Genomic DNA, 13,768 nt, shown 5'->3' on the forward strand with positions numbered 1-13,768 from the left:
TGGTTGATGTTGACTAGGATTTTTTTTGCTAACACCAGCTAGGTATTTTTGACCAACATCTGGCATGATTATTTTTAGTCGAAATCGACTAGGTTCTTATAGTTGACATCCACTAGAGTTTTTTCGGTCAACATCGATCAAAGCTATTTTTTAGCCAACATTAGCCAATACTATTTTATAGTCGATGTTGGGTAGGATTTTTTATCCGACATTGATCAAAGCTATTTTTTAGCCAACTTCGACTATAGATTTTTCAGCCAATGTTGACCAATGATGTTTTTTGGCCGACATTGGGTAGGTTCTATTGGTCGGCATCGACCAAGCTATTTTTTAGTTGATATTGGGTAGATTTTTTTGTCAACGCCTGCTAGGATTTTTTAGGCCGACGTTGGCTCAAAATAGCCTTGGTCAATGTCGTTCAAAAAGACCCTAGCCGGTGTTGGCCAAAAAAACCCTAACCGACGTTAGTAAAAAAAATCTAACCAACATCGGCTGAAAGATAGACTCAACCAACGTTAGCAAAAAAAATAACCCCAGTTGACAAATATTTCTGGCATACTTTGACAAAAAAAAACCCTATTTGATGTCGACCAAAAAATAGCCTTGGTTGATGTCGATTTAAAAACATCACTGGTTGTGGTTAGGCAAAACAACCCTAGTTAAAATTATCAATATTTTATATTCATAAATTATTAAAAATTGAAAATATTTTTTAATTATTTCAAAATTAGATTGTGTTTATTTTCTATAAAGTTTAATATTAAAATTTCATCTATTTAAAATATAAAATTGAAATTTTACATATGGAGGAAATTAAATTGCCCTATCTAAACAAAGAATTTAAAATGGAAGAAATTTAAATTGATTTATCCAAACAAAGCATTTGAAAAATGAAGGAAATTAAAATTAAAGCAATTCAAATTCTAGGCATTTCAAATTCTTTGAAATTTTGAAATTTCTAATCCAAACACAAGGTTAAGGAATTGGTGCTGAAAATAATATAGTAAGAAAAAAATGTACAGGCTAGAATTAGCAGACCCAGCAAAGATAAGGCTGTTTTGAGTAATTTACTTTTGATTACGAGTAATTACAAAATTAGCGAATTGAAATTTTGGCTCCTTTGAAACTACTAAGAAATGGATTCACTTCTAAAAGAGAGGATATAACACGATAGCTTTTCATAGGAGAAAAAAATTTATTTGGTTCTCTTTCTAACTGGTCTTCCTATGATTTTACCTAATGAGAGTGACCTGACTTACTAGTGTATGGTCTATCTTGTCATGTACTCCTAGGCGTCCGACAAGGTTTTTCATTGACATGGTCCCACATTGCATATAAGGTTGAGTCTTAGTACATTTGTTGCATAACACATGTGTATTGATCAATATTGGTTGGTTGAGTGATATTGCGTTTTGATTCTTGAGTATGTGAATGATGTAAAAATGTGTGAAACGAGTAGTGTTGAGATGTGATGTCACGCGATAAGTGGTGGAATGACGTGAGTTGTGTTTAAGTAAGTTGTATTTTATTTATATGATATGTATATTTATGTTGTTTTGTTTCTCTCTATTAGTTAGGAATGTGATAACTCACTCCCTTTGTGTTGTTTGTGTTTGGATCTTGTGATGATCTCGAACTTTGTGTTTGTGGGAGCAAATGGTTAAGTGCATAACTATGGAGAACCTCATGCTAGAGGACGATGGAACGTAATGCTTTGATAGGATGTGACATTAGGGCATGAGCTTTTGTTTTAAATGCAGGATGTTTTAAGTCGAAAATATTTCTAACAAGTTTTATTTGTAATGGTGAAGTGAATGTGAACTTTTTACCCACATGAACTCTGTTATGTTCATTGAATAAAATCTCATTTTATGTAATTCCGTATTTTCATGTATGCTATTATATAAATATGTATCAGGATAGAGGGTGTCACACTGGCAAAGTGGAAATGCAAGTTTAATAAAATGTGCTACATATTTCTGGGAAGCCATCTTAGAGGGTGTTTTGTGCGAGAATCATGATCATGTTCCTGCACTCTCCGAGCTTATCACACTGGCTTTTGTGCTGAAATTCAACAGTTAGGCAATTGAATTTCTTATGGAGTCGAAGAACTTGCACTGTGAGGATGAGGAGTTCCTTAGTTCTGCCTTCCCATCTAACTAAGTTCTCCATAGATGTTTAAATGTTTTGATTTAGGCTTGCTTGTTGTTGTATACTATGCATATGCCTATTAATAAATTATGTTTCTGAGGTTTCTTGTGACCTTGTCTATCAGTGGTGTGTGATTAATTAATGACCTAAAGAAAAGTATGGTATTGTCTGTTAAGATTTGAAGAATCATTAGTTACTCCATTTGATGATCAATGCTTTGTTTCCATTGTATGACTGAATAGTACCTTAGTCCATATTCTCGTCCTATGTCTTTACTTTTGTCTGCAATAGTGGTTTTCACTGTGTGGGATTTCATTTCTATAGTTCTGTATGCCAAAATCAGAGTTCTGAAGTTAGGTAGGGTTTCTTCATTGCACATTTACCACACTAGAAATGTTAAGGCAAAGTGATTTGTTCAGTAAGAAATGTCACACTTTAGGAATTAATAAACATACCATAGCTTTAAAAGATATCTACATCTACCACATTCCACTAATAATCAAAGATCCTCTTTTTAATCCCTAAACTAACACTTTAAAAAATTCTACTCACACTACTTATACATTAGACTAACTCATTAATTGTTTATAAACATTACAAGGTGTATTCCCATACAAGAAGATGTTACTTTAAATGTTAAAAGGAGATTCCACTTGTTGATATGCTATTAGGTATCCCCCTTCCAATGATTCCACTTATTAAAAGGAAATGCAAGTTACATTAGACTAAAAACAAGTCAAATTGATATGCTATTAGGTATCCCCCTTCCAGTGATTCCACTTGTTGAGGCAGAACTAGAGGTGTCAGGGTACAAAAGAGTGTACTCAATGTTTGCAGGACCACGTCTATTCTTAAGCTTAAGGTCCCTATTCCTTTGCATGATCCTTGACTGAATCTCCTTTATTTCTTGCTTGAACTCAGCAAACCTATTTTGAATCACTTCATTGTCTATCCAACCTGGTGATTGCTGGCACCCCAAGTAGACCTCATCACTAGTGTGTCGTGAGAGCACATCCACCAATGCCACTGCAAGACTCATCTCAAACCTATTAGGTAGCATCCCAAGGAAGAACTTATCTGGGTCCTTAAGGAACTCACCAAACTCCACTCTGCCTTCTAGAGGCACAAACTTTCGGCATAGCGTGGGGCGGTTTGGAGGGTAACCATTGTATGCATGTTGGCCATAGTTTAGAGATGCATGCTTGGCAGAAGCAATCCATATGAGGGTTGTTAGTGCCTCCACAAGGTTTGAGAGTGTTGTCAGTTGGTACCACCATGTGTCGTTGTGTTTGTCACCATGGCCATTTGTTCTAATCTCTGACCACCAGGCTTGGAGTTCAACATCACCCTCAATGGCCTCATTGTCTTTGTAGAAGAATGAGCAGAAGTCTTTGACCCATTCTTTGATGACTACCCATATTTCAAGTCCATCAGTGGCATAGGGATAGTCCAGCAATAGAAGTTGAATCCCAGTGGGGTTATTTATGTCTGAATCTTTTACAGCCATGCTCCTGCAATATTAGTTGTTTTTAGATTAGCACATGTGTGAAGGAGAAAGTAATAGAACCATGATATTTTCTCACTTGATTAAACTATTCACTTCATCCCTATAGTTCCAAATTCCAATTTTAAGTCCATATACTAGAAAACTGTAAGCTTTAGTCTCTACATATATCATTCCAATTGTTAACACCAAAGAAGACTTTCTGGCGATGTAAACAGCTACAAACTTTCTAATGATGATACACCATATTGCAAAAAAAAAAAAAAAACTATGTAGGGACTAAAACCTATCATTTTCTCATATAGGGGGGCTAAATTATAAATTTGGGACAAAACAACTATAGGGACCAAGTGAATACATTAATCTTATTGCTACCTTTTACTACACCTCTTTTACACATTGGCATTTTTATTTTAGGTTAAATAATAATATGGTTCTTATGTGTGTCACACATTTATGCATCAGTCCCTCTACAAAAAATAATTTTAGTCCCTATAAGGACGTATACTATAAGAACTAAAACTTAGAAAACATAGTAACAACAAAGACCAATGTATACTAATAAGAGTGCATAGGGGTTAAATTTATGTTTTCTCATTCGTTTAGGGTTCAATTCTTGAATGAGTGTCACTTATAGAGACCAGATAAGTAATTTAACCTTTCTTTTATGTATCACATATTTTTTGAAAGTTTAAACCTTGTAAACGAAGGTGGTGGTTTCTGATACCTTTTGAGTAGATCGGCAGGAAGTCCTTGTTCCTTAAATCTCCACTCTTTATAGAGGTCACATGATATCTGCATACAGATCTCACCAGGAAATAATATTCTCTCGAAAATTCCTCCTGAGTTTATAAGTATCAGTCTTGCCAATGCATTTATGTGCATGGTGTCTTTGAAATGTGGATTCAACAACCGATGGATTGGATGCATAACACTTAGCCTTCTTTTGGTGGCAATGATAAATGGTTCAATAACTGCATGGGTGTATAACCTACAAAAGTTTTCATTACAGAACACTTAAAAAGCCGTAAGTAATGTGGTGGTAATCGATAAAGTGTTAGTTGCTAAAGAGTCGCTAATTATCTCCCTTTTTCCCTCGTTACCCCATTACCTTATACCTTTACTTTTGCTTGTGAATTAATTAATTGTTTTCGATAATAAAGCAATATTTCTTTAGCTTTTGAAGGCTCAATGTTTCACATACAAACGATCCTTTGTTTAATCAAGAATTCATTTTTCATTGACAAAGTCAGGAAAGATTCATTGGCCACTAGCAACCAACAAGAATGTTAGAAATGAATATTGGAAAAGGATAACCGTTTTTACAATTTTAATAATATGTAAAAGGATAATTATTGCCTCCTACAAAGAAAACAAATTTTGAGGAATTCTAGAGTATTAAACATGATTATTCACTTCACTTTTTTACATACTTGGCTTTACATCTATCAAAAGAAAGTCTTTTTCCTCTTTTCTCTCTATCTCACATGATTTGACATTTTACATGAGGTGCCGGTGGTGTAAAAGAAAGTGTATAAAACATAATGTGGAGCAAATTATGTTCAAGAATCTTTGTAGAGTTAAAATGAGTTACTAACTGTGATTGTGGAAGGATTTATAACTCACCAATGGCTAATTAGTTGATGGTAAACAACATCATTAGCTAAAACATGAGCTTTAGCTAGCTGCCAAAGTGCTGCTTGTGTTCCCTGCTTGGCTGGAAGAAAAACTCTATGGATTTCAAGGTGAGGATATTGGCCTGGCAAGCTAAGTTCTATTGTCAATGGTTTAAGCATGCCATCACTCCTTAAGAATAGAAGAGTCCTGGATGCATAAGCACATACCCCATTTGCATTTATTCTGTTCAAATATGGAATGAGATAGTCATGGTGGTCCAGCATGAATATTCTTCCATGTTCCATTGCCTACACAATTTTGAAAGGAAAGAGAACAATATATAAACAACACCACCATTGAACAAAAACCGCCATAAACTACCCATCAATTAAGCAAAGGTGCTTTATTAAATTTTGCTATATTAACTATTATAATAGCATGCACGCAGAAAGTCTTAAGATTTCTTTGGATAGATAAAAAGGGATGGAATGGAATAATACATAGCATAAAGAACTCACCACATACTTTATTCCCTTATAGCATACCCTTGAAACATAACATCACAAATAAACTCTAAGCTCAAAAGGACACCATTGGGCTTATTCCATGGTGGAATTTGACCCAACAGGACAAACTTAATGAAAAGAAGAAAAACAAATTCGAAAGCTTCTAAGGTTCACCTGCTCCTAAAGCTGAGGTTGGACATGCAGAACATGAGATATAATGTAACATCCCAATTTTTTAATCTAGATTAAAAAAGATTGTTATTTATAAATAAATAGAATTTTAGAAAAATGATGAGATTTTATAAATAAATAAATAAGGAGATATAATTATTAATTAAAATAATGATTTGAGATAAAATAAAAAAGGTATTTCATTTATTTGTTTGATAGAAAATAAAATAGAGTTTGTTTTTATAAAATAAAAAAATAAATAAATATAGAGCAAATAATAGGCTGAATATCCTAGGTATAAATTGTTATGTTAAGTCAAGTGTCTCCTTTTGGCATCATTTTCGTTTTTCCCCTTCTCCTCTCAAAACCCTTTCTTTTTCCCGCAGCCCACCAAACCTGTCTCAGAAAAATGACGATCTCGGACTCTTTCACCGTTGGATCGTCGTGAAATTTGAGTACCACGTTCGCAACCAAATTTCTAACTTTCTCACCGTTGGGAATTTCAAAATCTTATCTGAGCTTAGAGGAAAACCCTTCGCATTGTAGCATTTTAATTTCCCGTAGAAACCCAGAACTGTCTCCGTAAAACTACGATCTCGGTTTCGTTAACCGTTGGATTTTCATGAAATTTGGATATGTTGTTCTAAATTCAATTGCGCACACTTCAATCGTTGGGATGTTCGAGATAATATTTGTGGAGGGAAAAAAAGGAATCGCATGAAGACAGTACAAGTGGAGGTTTCAATCTCTTCTCAGTCTCTCCGACGTTTAGGAATTCTATCGGAGCAGTCGGAGGAATAACTAAAGGAATCTCAGGAAACCGCTAGAGATGTTACTATCACTGGCTGAAGACACGTGAGTCCGCTCAGAGGTAAGGGATGAGTTATTCACAATTGGGGATTAGTGAGAACATGTGTAGGGATCCTTAGAGAATTAAATTTGGATTTATTTTAGGATATTTATTGAATTATAATTTTTCTTTATGATTATGAATGCAATATTATTGTGTTCTATGTACCAATTGATGTCCTGATGAGAATTGATTGATAAACTTGAGTGCTCTTGATGTCTTTGTGTTTAACCCATAATTTTGATTAATTGATTTTGATACAATTGTGAGAAACTATTTTAGAGGCTTGACATCCCATGTTGTGATAAAATCTTTTGTATAAATTGTTATGTTGAGGTTATGAAATGATGATTCAAACTGTGAGTATGTGATAAATTGAACATGTGACGGATAATGAAATACATGTGTATTGAGATGAGATGTGTGTATTGAGTTGTGAACTATGAACTGTGCAATCACACAATTGTAAAACCCTTTAAGGGCGACGAGTATTGTGATGGGATCCACTGTGGGAACCCGACGAGTTAAAATGATTTTGAAAACAATTGAGTAAATGTGTATATTGCATAGTTCATAGATAAAGTGTATATGATTCATGAGGTGTGATAACATGTTAAATTGAGATTATACCATTGTGATTGGGATTAAGTGTATGTGATAAATTGAGTATGTATATGATTGAGATATATATGTGCATTGAAGTGTTGTGTGCATTGAGTTGTGAACTATGAATTGTACAATCACACAATCATAAGTCCCTTCAAGGGCGACAAGTTAATGCTAAGTCCCTTTTAGGGTGACGAGTTGATGCTAAGTCCCTTTTAGGGCGACGAGTTGATGTTAAGTCCCTTTAAGGGCGACGAGTTAATGATAAGACCCTTAAAGGGCGACGAGTTAAAATTATTTTGAGAACAATTGAGGAGTCGTGTGTTTTGTACAGTTCATAGATAGAGTCTGTGTGCTAAAATGTTTTCTGGGTTGGACCTAAATCAGGAGGGAAAAGCCCTAACAGACTCTTCGGAGTGTAGGCCTTGGGGGTCACACGGTTTGAGTGCTCCTTTAAGCCTATGTTGATCCCATATGGTTGGAGCATTCTCGTAAAACACTGTGACCCTGACTGGTCTCCCTATGATATTACCTAATGAGAGTGACTTGACTTATTATTGTGTGGTTTGTCTTGTCATGTACTCCTAGGCGCCCGACGAGGTTTTTCACTGACATTGTACCACATTGCATATAGGCTTGAGTCTTAGCATAACTGTCGCATACACTTGCTAATTGTTTATTATGAAATTGATGTGTTATTATGTCTTGATCGGAGTGTGTGATTCCTGTGTATAGTGATTGATGATTGAAAGGTGTGATTGATGGATGAAAAGTGTGATTGATGAATGACAAAGTGATGAAATAATGTGAAATATGCTAAGTAAATTATATTTGGCTACTATATGTTGTGTTGTTTCTCTCTAGTAGTTAGAAATGTGATAACTCACTCCTGGTTTGCTGTTTGTGTTTGGATCCTGTGATGATCTTGAACTTTGTGTTCGGGGGAGCAGATGAATAGGTGGATGACTATGAAGAACCTCATGCTAGAGGACACAGGAACACCACGCTCTGATAGGATGTGACATTAAGATATAGGTTCTATATTAATTGTTTGAGACTTAGATGACCTTCTTTGAGTCGAGATGACTTTATTATTTATTTGGACAAGTTTGAATATGATGTAGAAGAAAGTGAATGTGAGCCTTTAACCCATTTGAAAAGCTTGTATTTAAAAATGTTTTAAAAATACTTTTAATTAATATTTGAATTTTTATTCCTTTATTAATATATATGTGAGGGGTAGAGGGTGTCACATATAACTAATCATCGATCTCATAAATTACTCTTCAAATTCCTGAGGCGCATTTCTGAACCATGATACTTACTGTTCCAAAAGGGCTCATGTTTTACAACTTGCATTTTAGTTTTCTAATTTTAGGTTTCGTGAAAGGTAAAAAAAAATTAAATAAACAACGATTGTGACTAAAACGAGAGTTGTTACAACTTCAAAATTATTTACTATCTCCTAAGAGAAATGAAAAAAAATGATCTTCCCAAATATCACAGTTTCCTGAGATTTGTTACTTACTTGAGAAAGTGTCCATCCTTCTAGCCTCTGTTCTATGATTGATTGTTTTATCGAACTCTGTATTCCGAATTTGTTTTGAGGCGGGAATGTCTGAAAGGAAAATTGAAATCAACAATAGTTAGGTCAAAATGTGAGTTTAAATACCATTTTCATTACACAACTATAGAACTAACAATTATTAGACTGGATATGTTGCTAAAGTGATGAAGTATGACCAACAGGATTGACCAACATGTGAAAGCTGAACTGAAACTATCTAGCCATGTACTTATTCAAAAGAAAATTTAGGACAGTGAGAAAACTAATGACATATTACTTACATTCATTGCATGAGATTCAAGCAAGTTGAGCAATGCTTACAACTATTTCAAATGATATTAGAGATTTTGATACATTGACAGTGTAACAATATTTACATTGTCACTCAATTAAAAAATACTCTAAATATAACTTTTAAAGTAATTATTATAGAAGTCAATAATCTTATCATATATAAGTATTCAAAATTGGAAAATAGTGTAAAAAACTTTTACATTGACACTGCATTCTAATGAATTCAAGATATTACATGTTTCCAGTGTAAGAAATTTTACTTTTACTTTTCTTTATTTCTATAGTGGATGTTTACCCTATGGCTTCTACTCCGATACACGACCGTTTTTTCCTCCCAGGGACATAAAGGCAACATAATGGCTCTTTTATACATATATAACAGATTATTTCTAACACCTAGGTCATAAGTGTATGAAGTACCGTTAAGCACTGGATTCTGGTGGGGTGAGTTCCTGCAATCATTTGTCGTCCAAACTCCATATCATCTTTCCAAGCCCATTCATTTTCTGAAAAGCAATAGATCCCAGAAAAAAATGTCATTAAAATAATTGAGCATAATTAGTAGCTCTGATAGAACACAAATTCTCTTCTCTTTAATTTAAGGAGAGTAAACTGGAAATTTAAGTTTACCAAATGTACAATTTCCTTATGAGTTACCTTTTTCATCCAAGAGTTATTTACTATGCAACTGATCTCCTGAACTAAAATTGTAACCAACTAACTAAAATATTTATATACAAACAAATGGAATCAAGATTTTTTTACCAGATATGATTTGAGGGATAGGTAATTGCCCATGGTTTTCTTTCATTGCATGATTGATTTCCTTTAAGTGCTCAACAGGTATCAGTTTCTTCAAGTTGTCTCTCATCCATCCCTCTATTGTTTGGTTCCTATTGCTAGAAAACATGTCAAGCAACTCTTCGAATGAATGAAAGTCAGCAGAAATTCGTCGTGGTAAGAATTCTGCCTTTGGTGATAAAAAATGTACCATAGCATGGACACAATTTGATTTCAACTCCTTCAATTTATTGGGGCCAAATCTCTCATCTGATGGAACATATATGTCAAAGTTCATTGGTTGTGGTCGGCTCTCACACGATGGACCTAAAATTTTCAATGGATATACATGAGCAAAGGAATGAAAATCAACTCAAAAAGCTGCTAGACTATTAATGCAAACTTGATGTAACACATACCCTTAAATTCTAAGGACTATATTCTTACTTAGGTTCATTTTCCACTGGGGTTCTCCAATCACAAATGCAAGGAAAAAAGTACCAAAGCAGATAATGAAACTGGAATTGTTAAGCTTAGTCTGTAACACAGACATATTTTATAAGGATTTCACTCCTTTAAAGTAAGATTGTATATGGTAAGAAACTAAGGGTGTCTCCACCCTTCATTCAAAAATACCTTGTAAACTCAACCAACCTTAAACCAAGTGTTTTAAAGCGTGTTAATAGGCTACAATTCCAATGGTTCATGTCAATTTAGATTTCTACCTTGAACTGAATTTAAGGAGAAAGTAAACTAAGTACCTGCTGTACTATGTTTTCGACCTGTTCTTCCTCTACGAGGATATGGAAATAACCTTGAGCCACCAAGGACAGGTCTAAGGTGCTCTGGACCTTTGTCAGGATCACCAAGGTCATTATAGCAGTCATAGTCATAAATTCTATCCCATTCCTTTCTTTCTCCCATTCCATTTCCCCTCAATCTATCAAGCTCTTCCTTTCTTAGTTCCACTAGTGCTCTTGGTGTGTGACTTGGAAGACAGCACTGTCATGATCACACAGTTATGCACTTTAATGTAACATAAAATTGGCAGTAAAACAGGAAAAGAAGGTTAAACTGATCATTTGGTCTCTATAGATGAAACTCATTTCGGAATCAATCCTGTATGAAGAAACTTGAGTTTTAGCTCCTATAAGGGCATATAAGGACTAAAACTGGAGTATTTTTGGAGGATAAAACTTAAGAAACTTAGCGCCTATTTGATTCTGTTCTCACTTTTTGGTTTCAAAGACTCTTTTCTAAAACAATTGTACACTACTTGGCAATCAATTACCAACACAAGTGTTTTAAAAACCAAGCTCATTTAGTTGCATTTTGAAAACCAAAAACAGTTTTTGAAAATATAAATCAAACACACCCATAGTAATAGTAGGACTGATGTGTACTAATAAAGCACGTCAATGGACAAAAGCTTCAATTTTTTATCATATAGGGACTAATTCCTACATAAGTGTCACCTATATGAATCAACTGATTAGTTTAATAGGAAAAGAATATGGAACATACTCTATTTGAGAAGAAGAGTCTATCAGATTTGGTCTTCTTGATTGGATATATCCAGGAATTGCAATCAAAGTGAATGATGTGGTCATTAGTCTCAATAGATGCAGATTGAAGGAAGAATTTCTTCTTGTGCTTGTTTTGAATCAGAAAAGCTCTTGGAGTTCCAAAATGTGAGTCAATATGAATCTTGATTTTATATATCATGGTTTGTGCATCATGGCTATGTTTCATGCTCTCACACTGTTTGAAACATGCTTTTTCACTCAACTTCCCTTTACCAGTCTCTGTCAATGCAACACAAAGTTGAGAACATAATAATAAGCATATAAAAGTATAGTAAATCATGCAATTAAAACTAGTCCTTCAAAAGCAAAACAGTTTAAATATATTTTTGTCCTTCTAAGTATTGTGCATTTTTATTTAATTTCTTAATATAAAGTTGTATCTAGTCTTCATATTTTTCGTATAGCCACTCTCATCATCTTTCGTTTGTGTATCTATGAAGTGTGCTTACTTTTTTTGCTATCTAAAAATAGCATGAGTTTCATATATCTTCCCTCTAATTGTCACAAAATTTCTCATTCAGTGTTTAACTTTCAAGAACCAGTGTTTCATAGCCCCTCCTCAATTTTTCTTTTAATTAAATTATGCACAGACACTGACTTTTTATACAAAAAAAATTATAATTTTGTAATTTACTTACATAATTATATATGTCAAAGTTCATTCCCTTTTTAATTGCTGGTGTGTTTTCCGGATATATCACACAGAACAAAGGATTAATAAAGAGATTACATGAAAAGAAAAAATTACCTAGACTAAATTACAAATTTATAAAAATGATAGATTAAATTTTTTCAATAACATTAAAAAATATAAAACCTCTGGTTCAGCTTTTTTGGATAAATTAATACGGCTTATTTTCAAAAAACTCTTTCCTAAAGTTAACAAAAATAAGTGATTATTTCTCATGAAAGAGATTCCTAAACTAATGTAAAAGGGGCACTAACCAGGATCCACCTCTGTCCCACTATAAATCTGAACAGAAATTAATTTTCCAGGTATTGATTTGCTATGATTGTGCGTGATCACAAACTTCCCCTTGAGAGTTAATTGTTGGGTAGCTTGGCATATAGGATTCAAGTTATTCAACATTTTGGTTGTGACGGAAGAAGAGTACTGCCATTTGGGCACACTACTTGAAGCCTTTTTTGGCATTCCATTGATATTCATATTTCTTCCTTACTTTGTTGGTGTTTGTTTCTCTTTGTCTCTAACAAAAATCTGCAATGAAAGCATTTGTATAAGCCATAGTGATCAAATTTTGCCCCTTAGTTTAGCTGTGTTCTAATACTTAGCTTCTCGTTAGTAATAGCATCTGATACGTTGCTTGTCTTGACCATGTGGTTTTCTTGTCCAAGAAAATGCCACCAACCAATCTATGTATCTATTTATCATATATAAAAGTGAGTTTCTCAATATCATGTTGTCACGTCATTAAAATTAGTAATTTGAAGAAAATAGAACATTACCCGCACGATGTGCGGGCTTATAAATAATTAAAAAAATATTTAAATAAATTATTTATTTGATAAATCAAATTTAAAAATATAATTGTCAATGATATTTTATGTCATTTTCTGTTAAAGGAGATAAAAAAATATGTATAAATTAAGATATCTTTTATTTATCAATATATTTATATGGAAATATTTCAAAATTATAGTCTGACCACTCAACTAAAATTGATTAATGTGAAGATAAAAGTAAGCATTGTGTATAAATTTTATAAGAACAATATAATAATAAAGTGAAATTGACATAATAAAACAGTAAAAAAAATATATTTAATGAAAGAAAAATAGTCAATCATAATGGTAAAACATATAAAAATGATGTGAATAAACACAAAAAATTATTCATTTAAATAGACTTTTTATATTTATTTTCTTTTGCTGGTGACATGTTGAATTTTGTTTTCTTTGGTGTGCTCCTTTTTAAATTTTGATGTCAGAAAAATTTGTTTATTCGTCTTTCTCCTTAATTGACTTCCTGAAATTGAATAAACTTCATTTGATGATGAAGATGCATCTTTTGACTTCTTGGATGCTAGTAGCTTTAAGCTTTTACTTATGACAGATTGTTATTTCAGAATTTTCTTTAATGGACTTTCTTCTTCTTTTGATGATAAAGATGCATTT

General features: G+C 33.3%; 1 protein-coding gene across 1 annotated transcript; it reads right to left on the minus strand.

Moving 5' to 3' along the window:
• Positions 1–2,585: 2,585 nt before the first annotated feature.
• LOC100793997 (linoleate 9S-lipoxygenase 6) lies at positions 2,586–12,985 on the minus strand. The gene is made up of 9 exons (XM_006599073.3): positions 12,578–12,985; positions 11,571–11,851; positions 10,808–11,048; positions 10,032–10,373; positions 9,687–9,772; positions 8,934–9,023; positions 5,282–5,580; positions 4,383–4,646; positions 2,586–3,662 (listed from the first exon to the last, which is right to left on the minus strand). The coding sequence occupies exons 1-9, from the start codon at positions 12,798–12,800 to the stop codon at positions 2,888–2,890; spliced, it is 2,601 nt and encodes an 866-aa protein (XP_006599136.1). The 5' UTR covers positions 12,801–12,985; the 3' UTR covers positions 2,586–2,887.
• Positions 12,986–13,768: the final 783 nt, after the last annotated feature.

This window comes from Glycine max, chromosome 16 (genome assembly GCF_000004515.6).
Source record: "Glycine max cultivar Williams 82 chromosome 16, Glycine_max_v4.0, whole genome shotgun sequence".
In the NCBI taxonomy this organism is placed as follows: domain Eukaryota; kingdom Viridiplantae; phylum Streptophyta; class Magnoliopsida; order Fabales; family Fabaceae; genus Glycine; species Glycine max.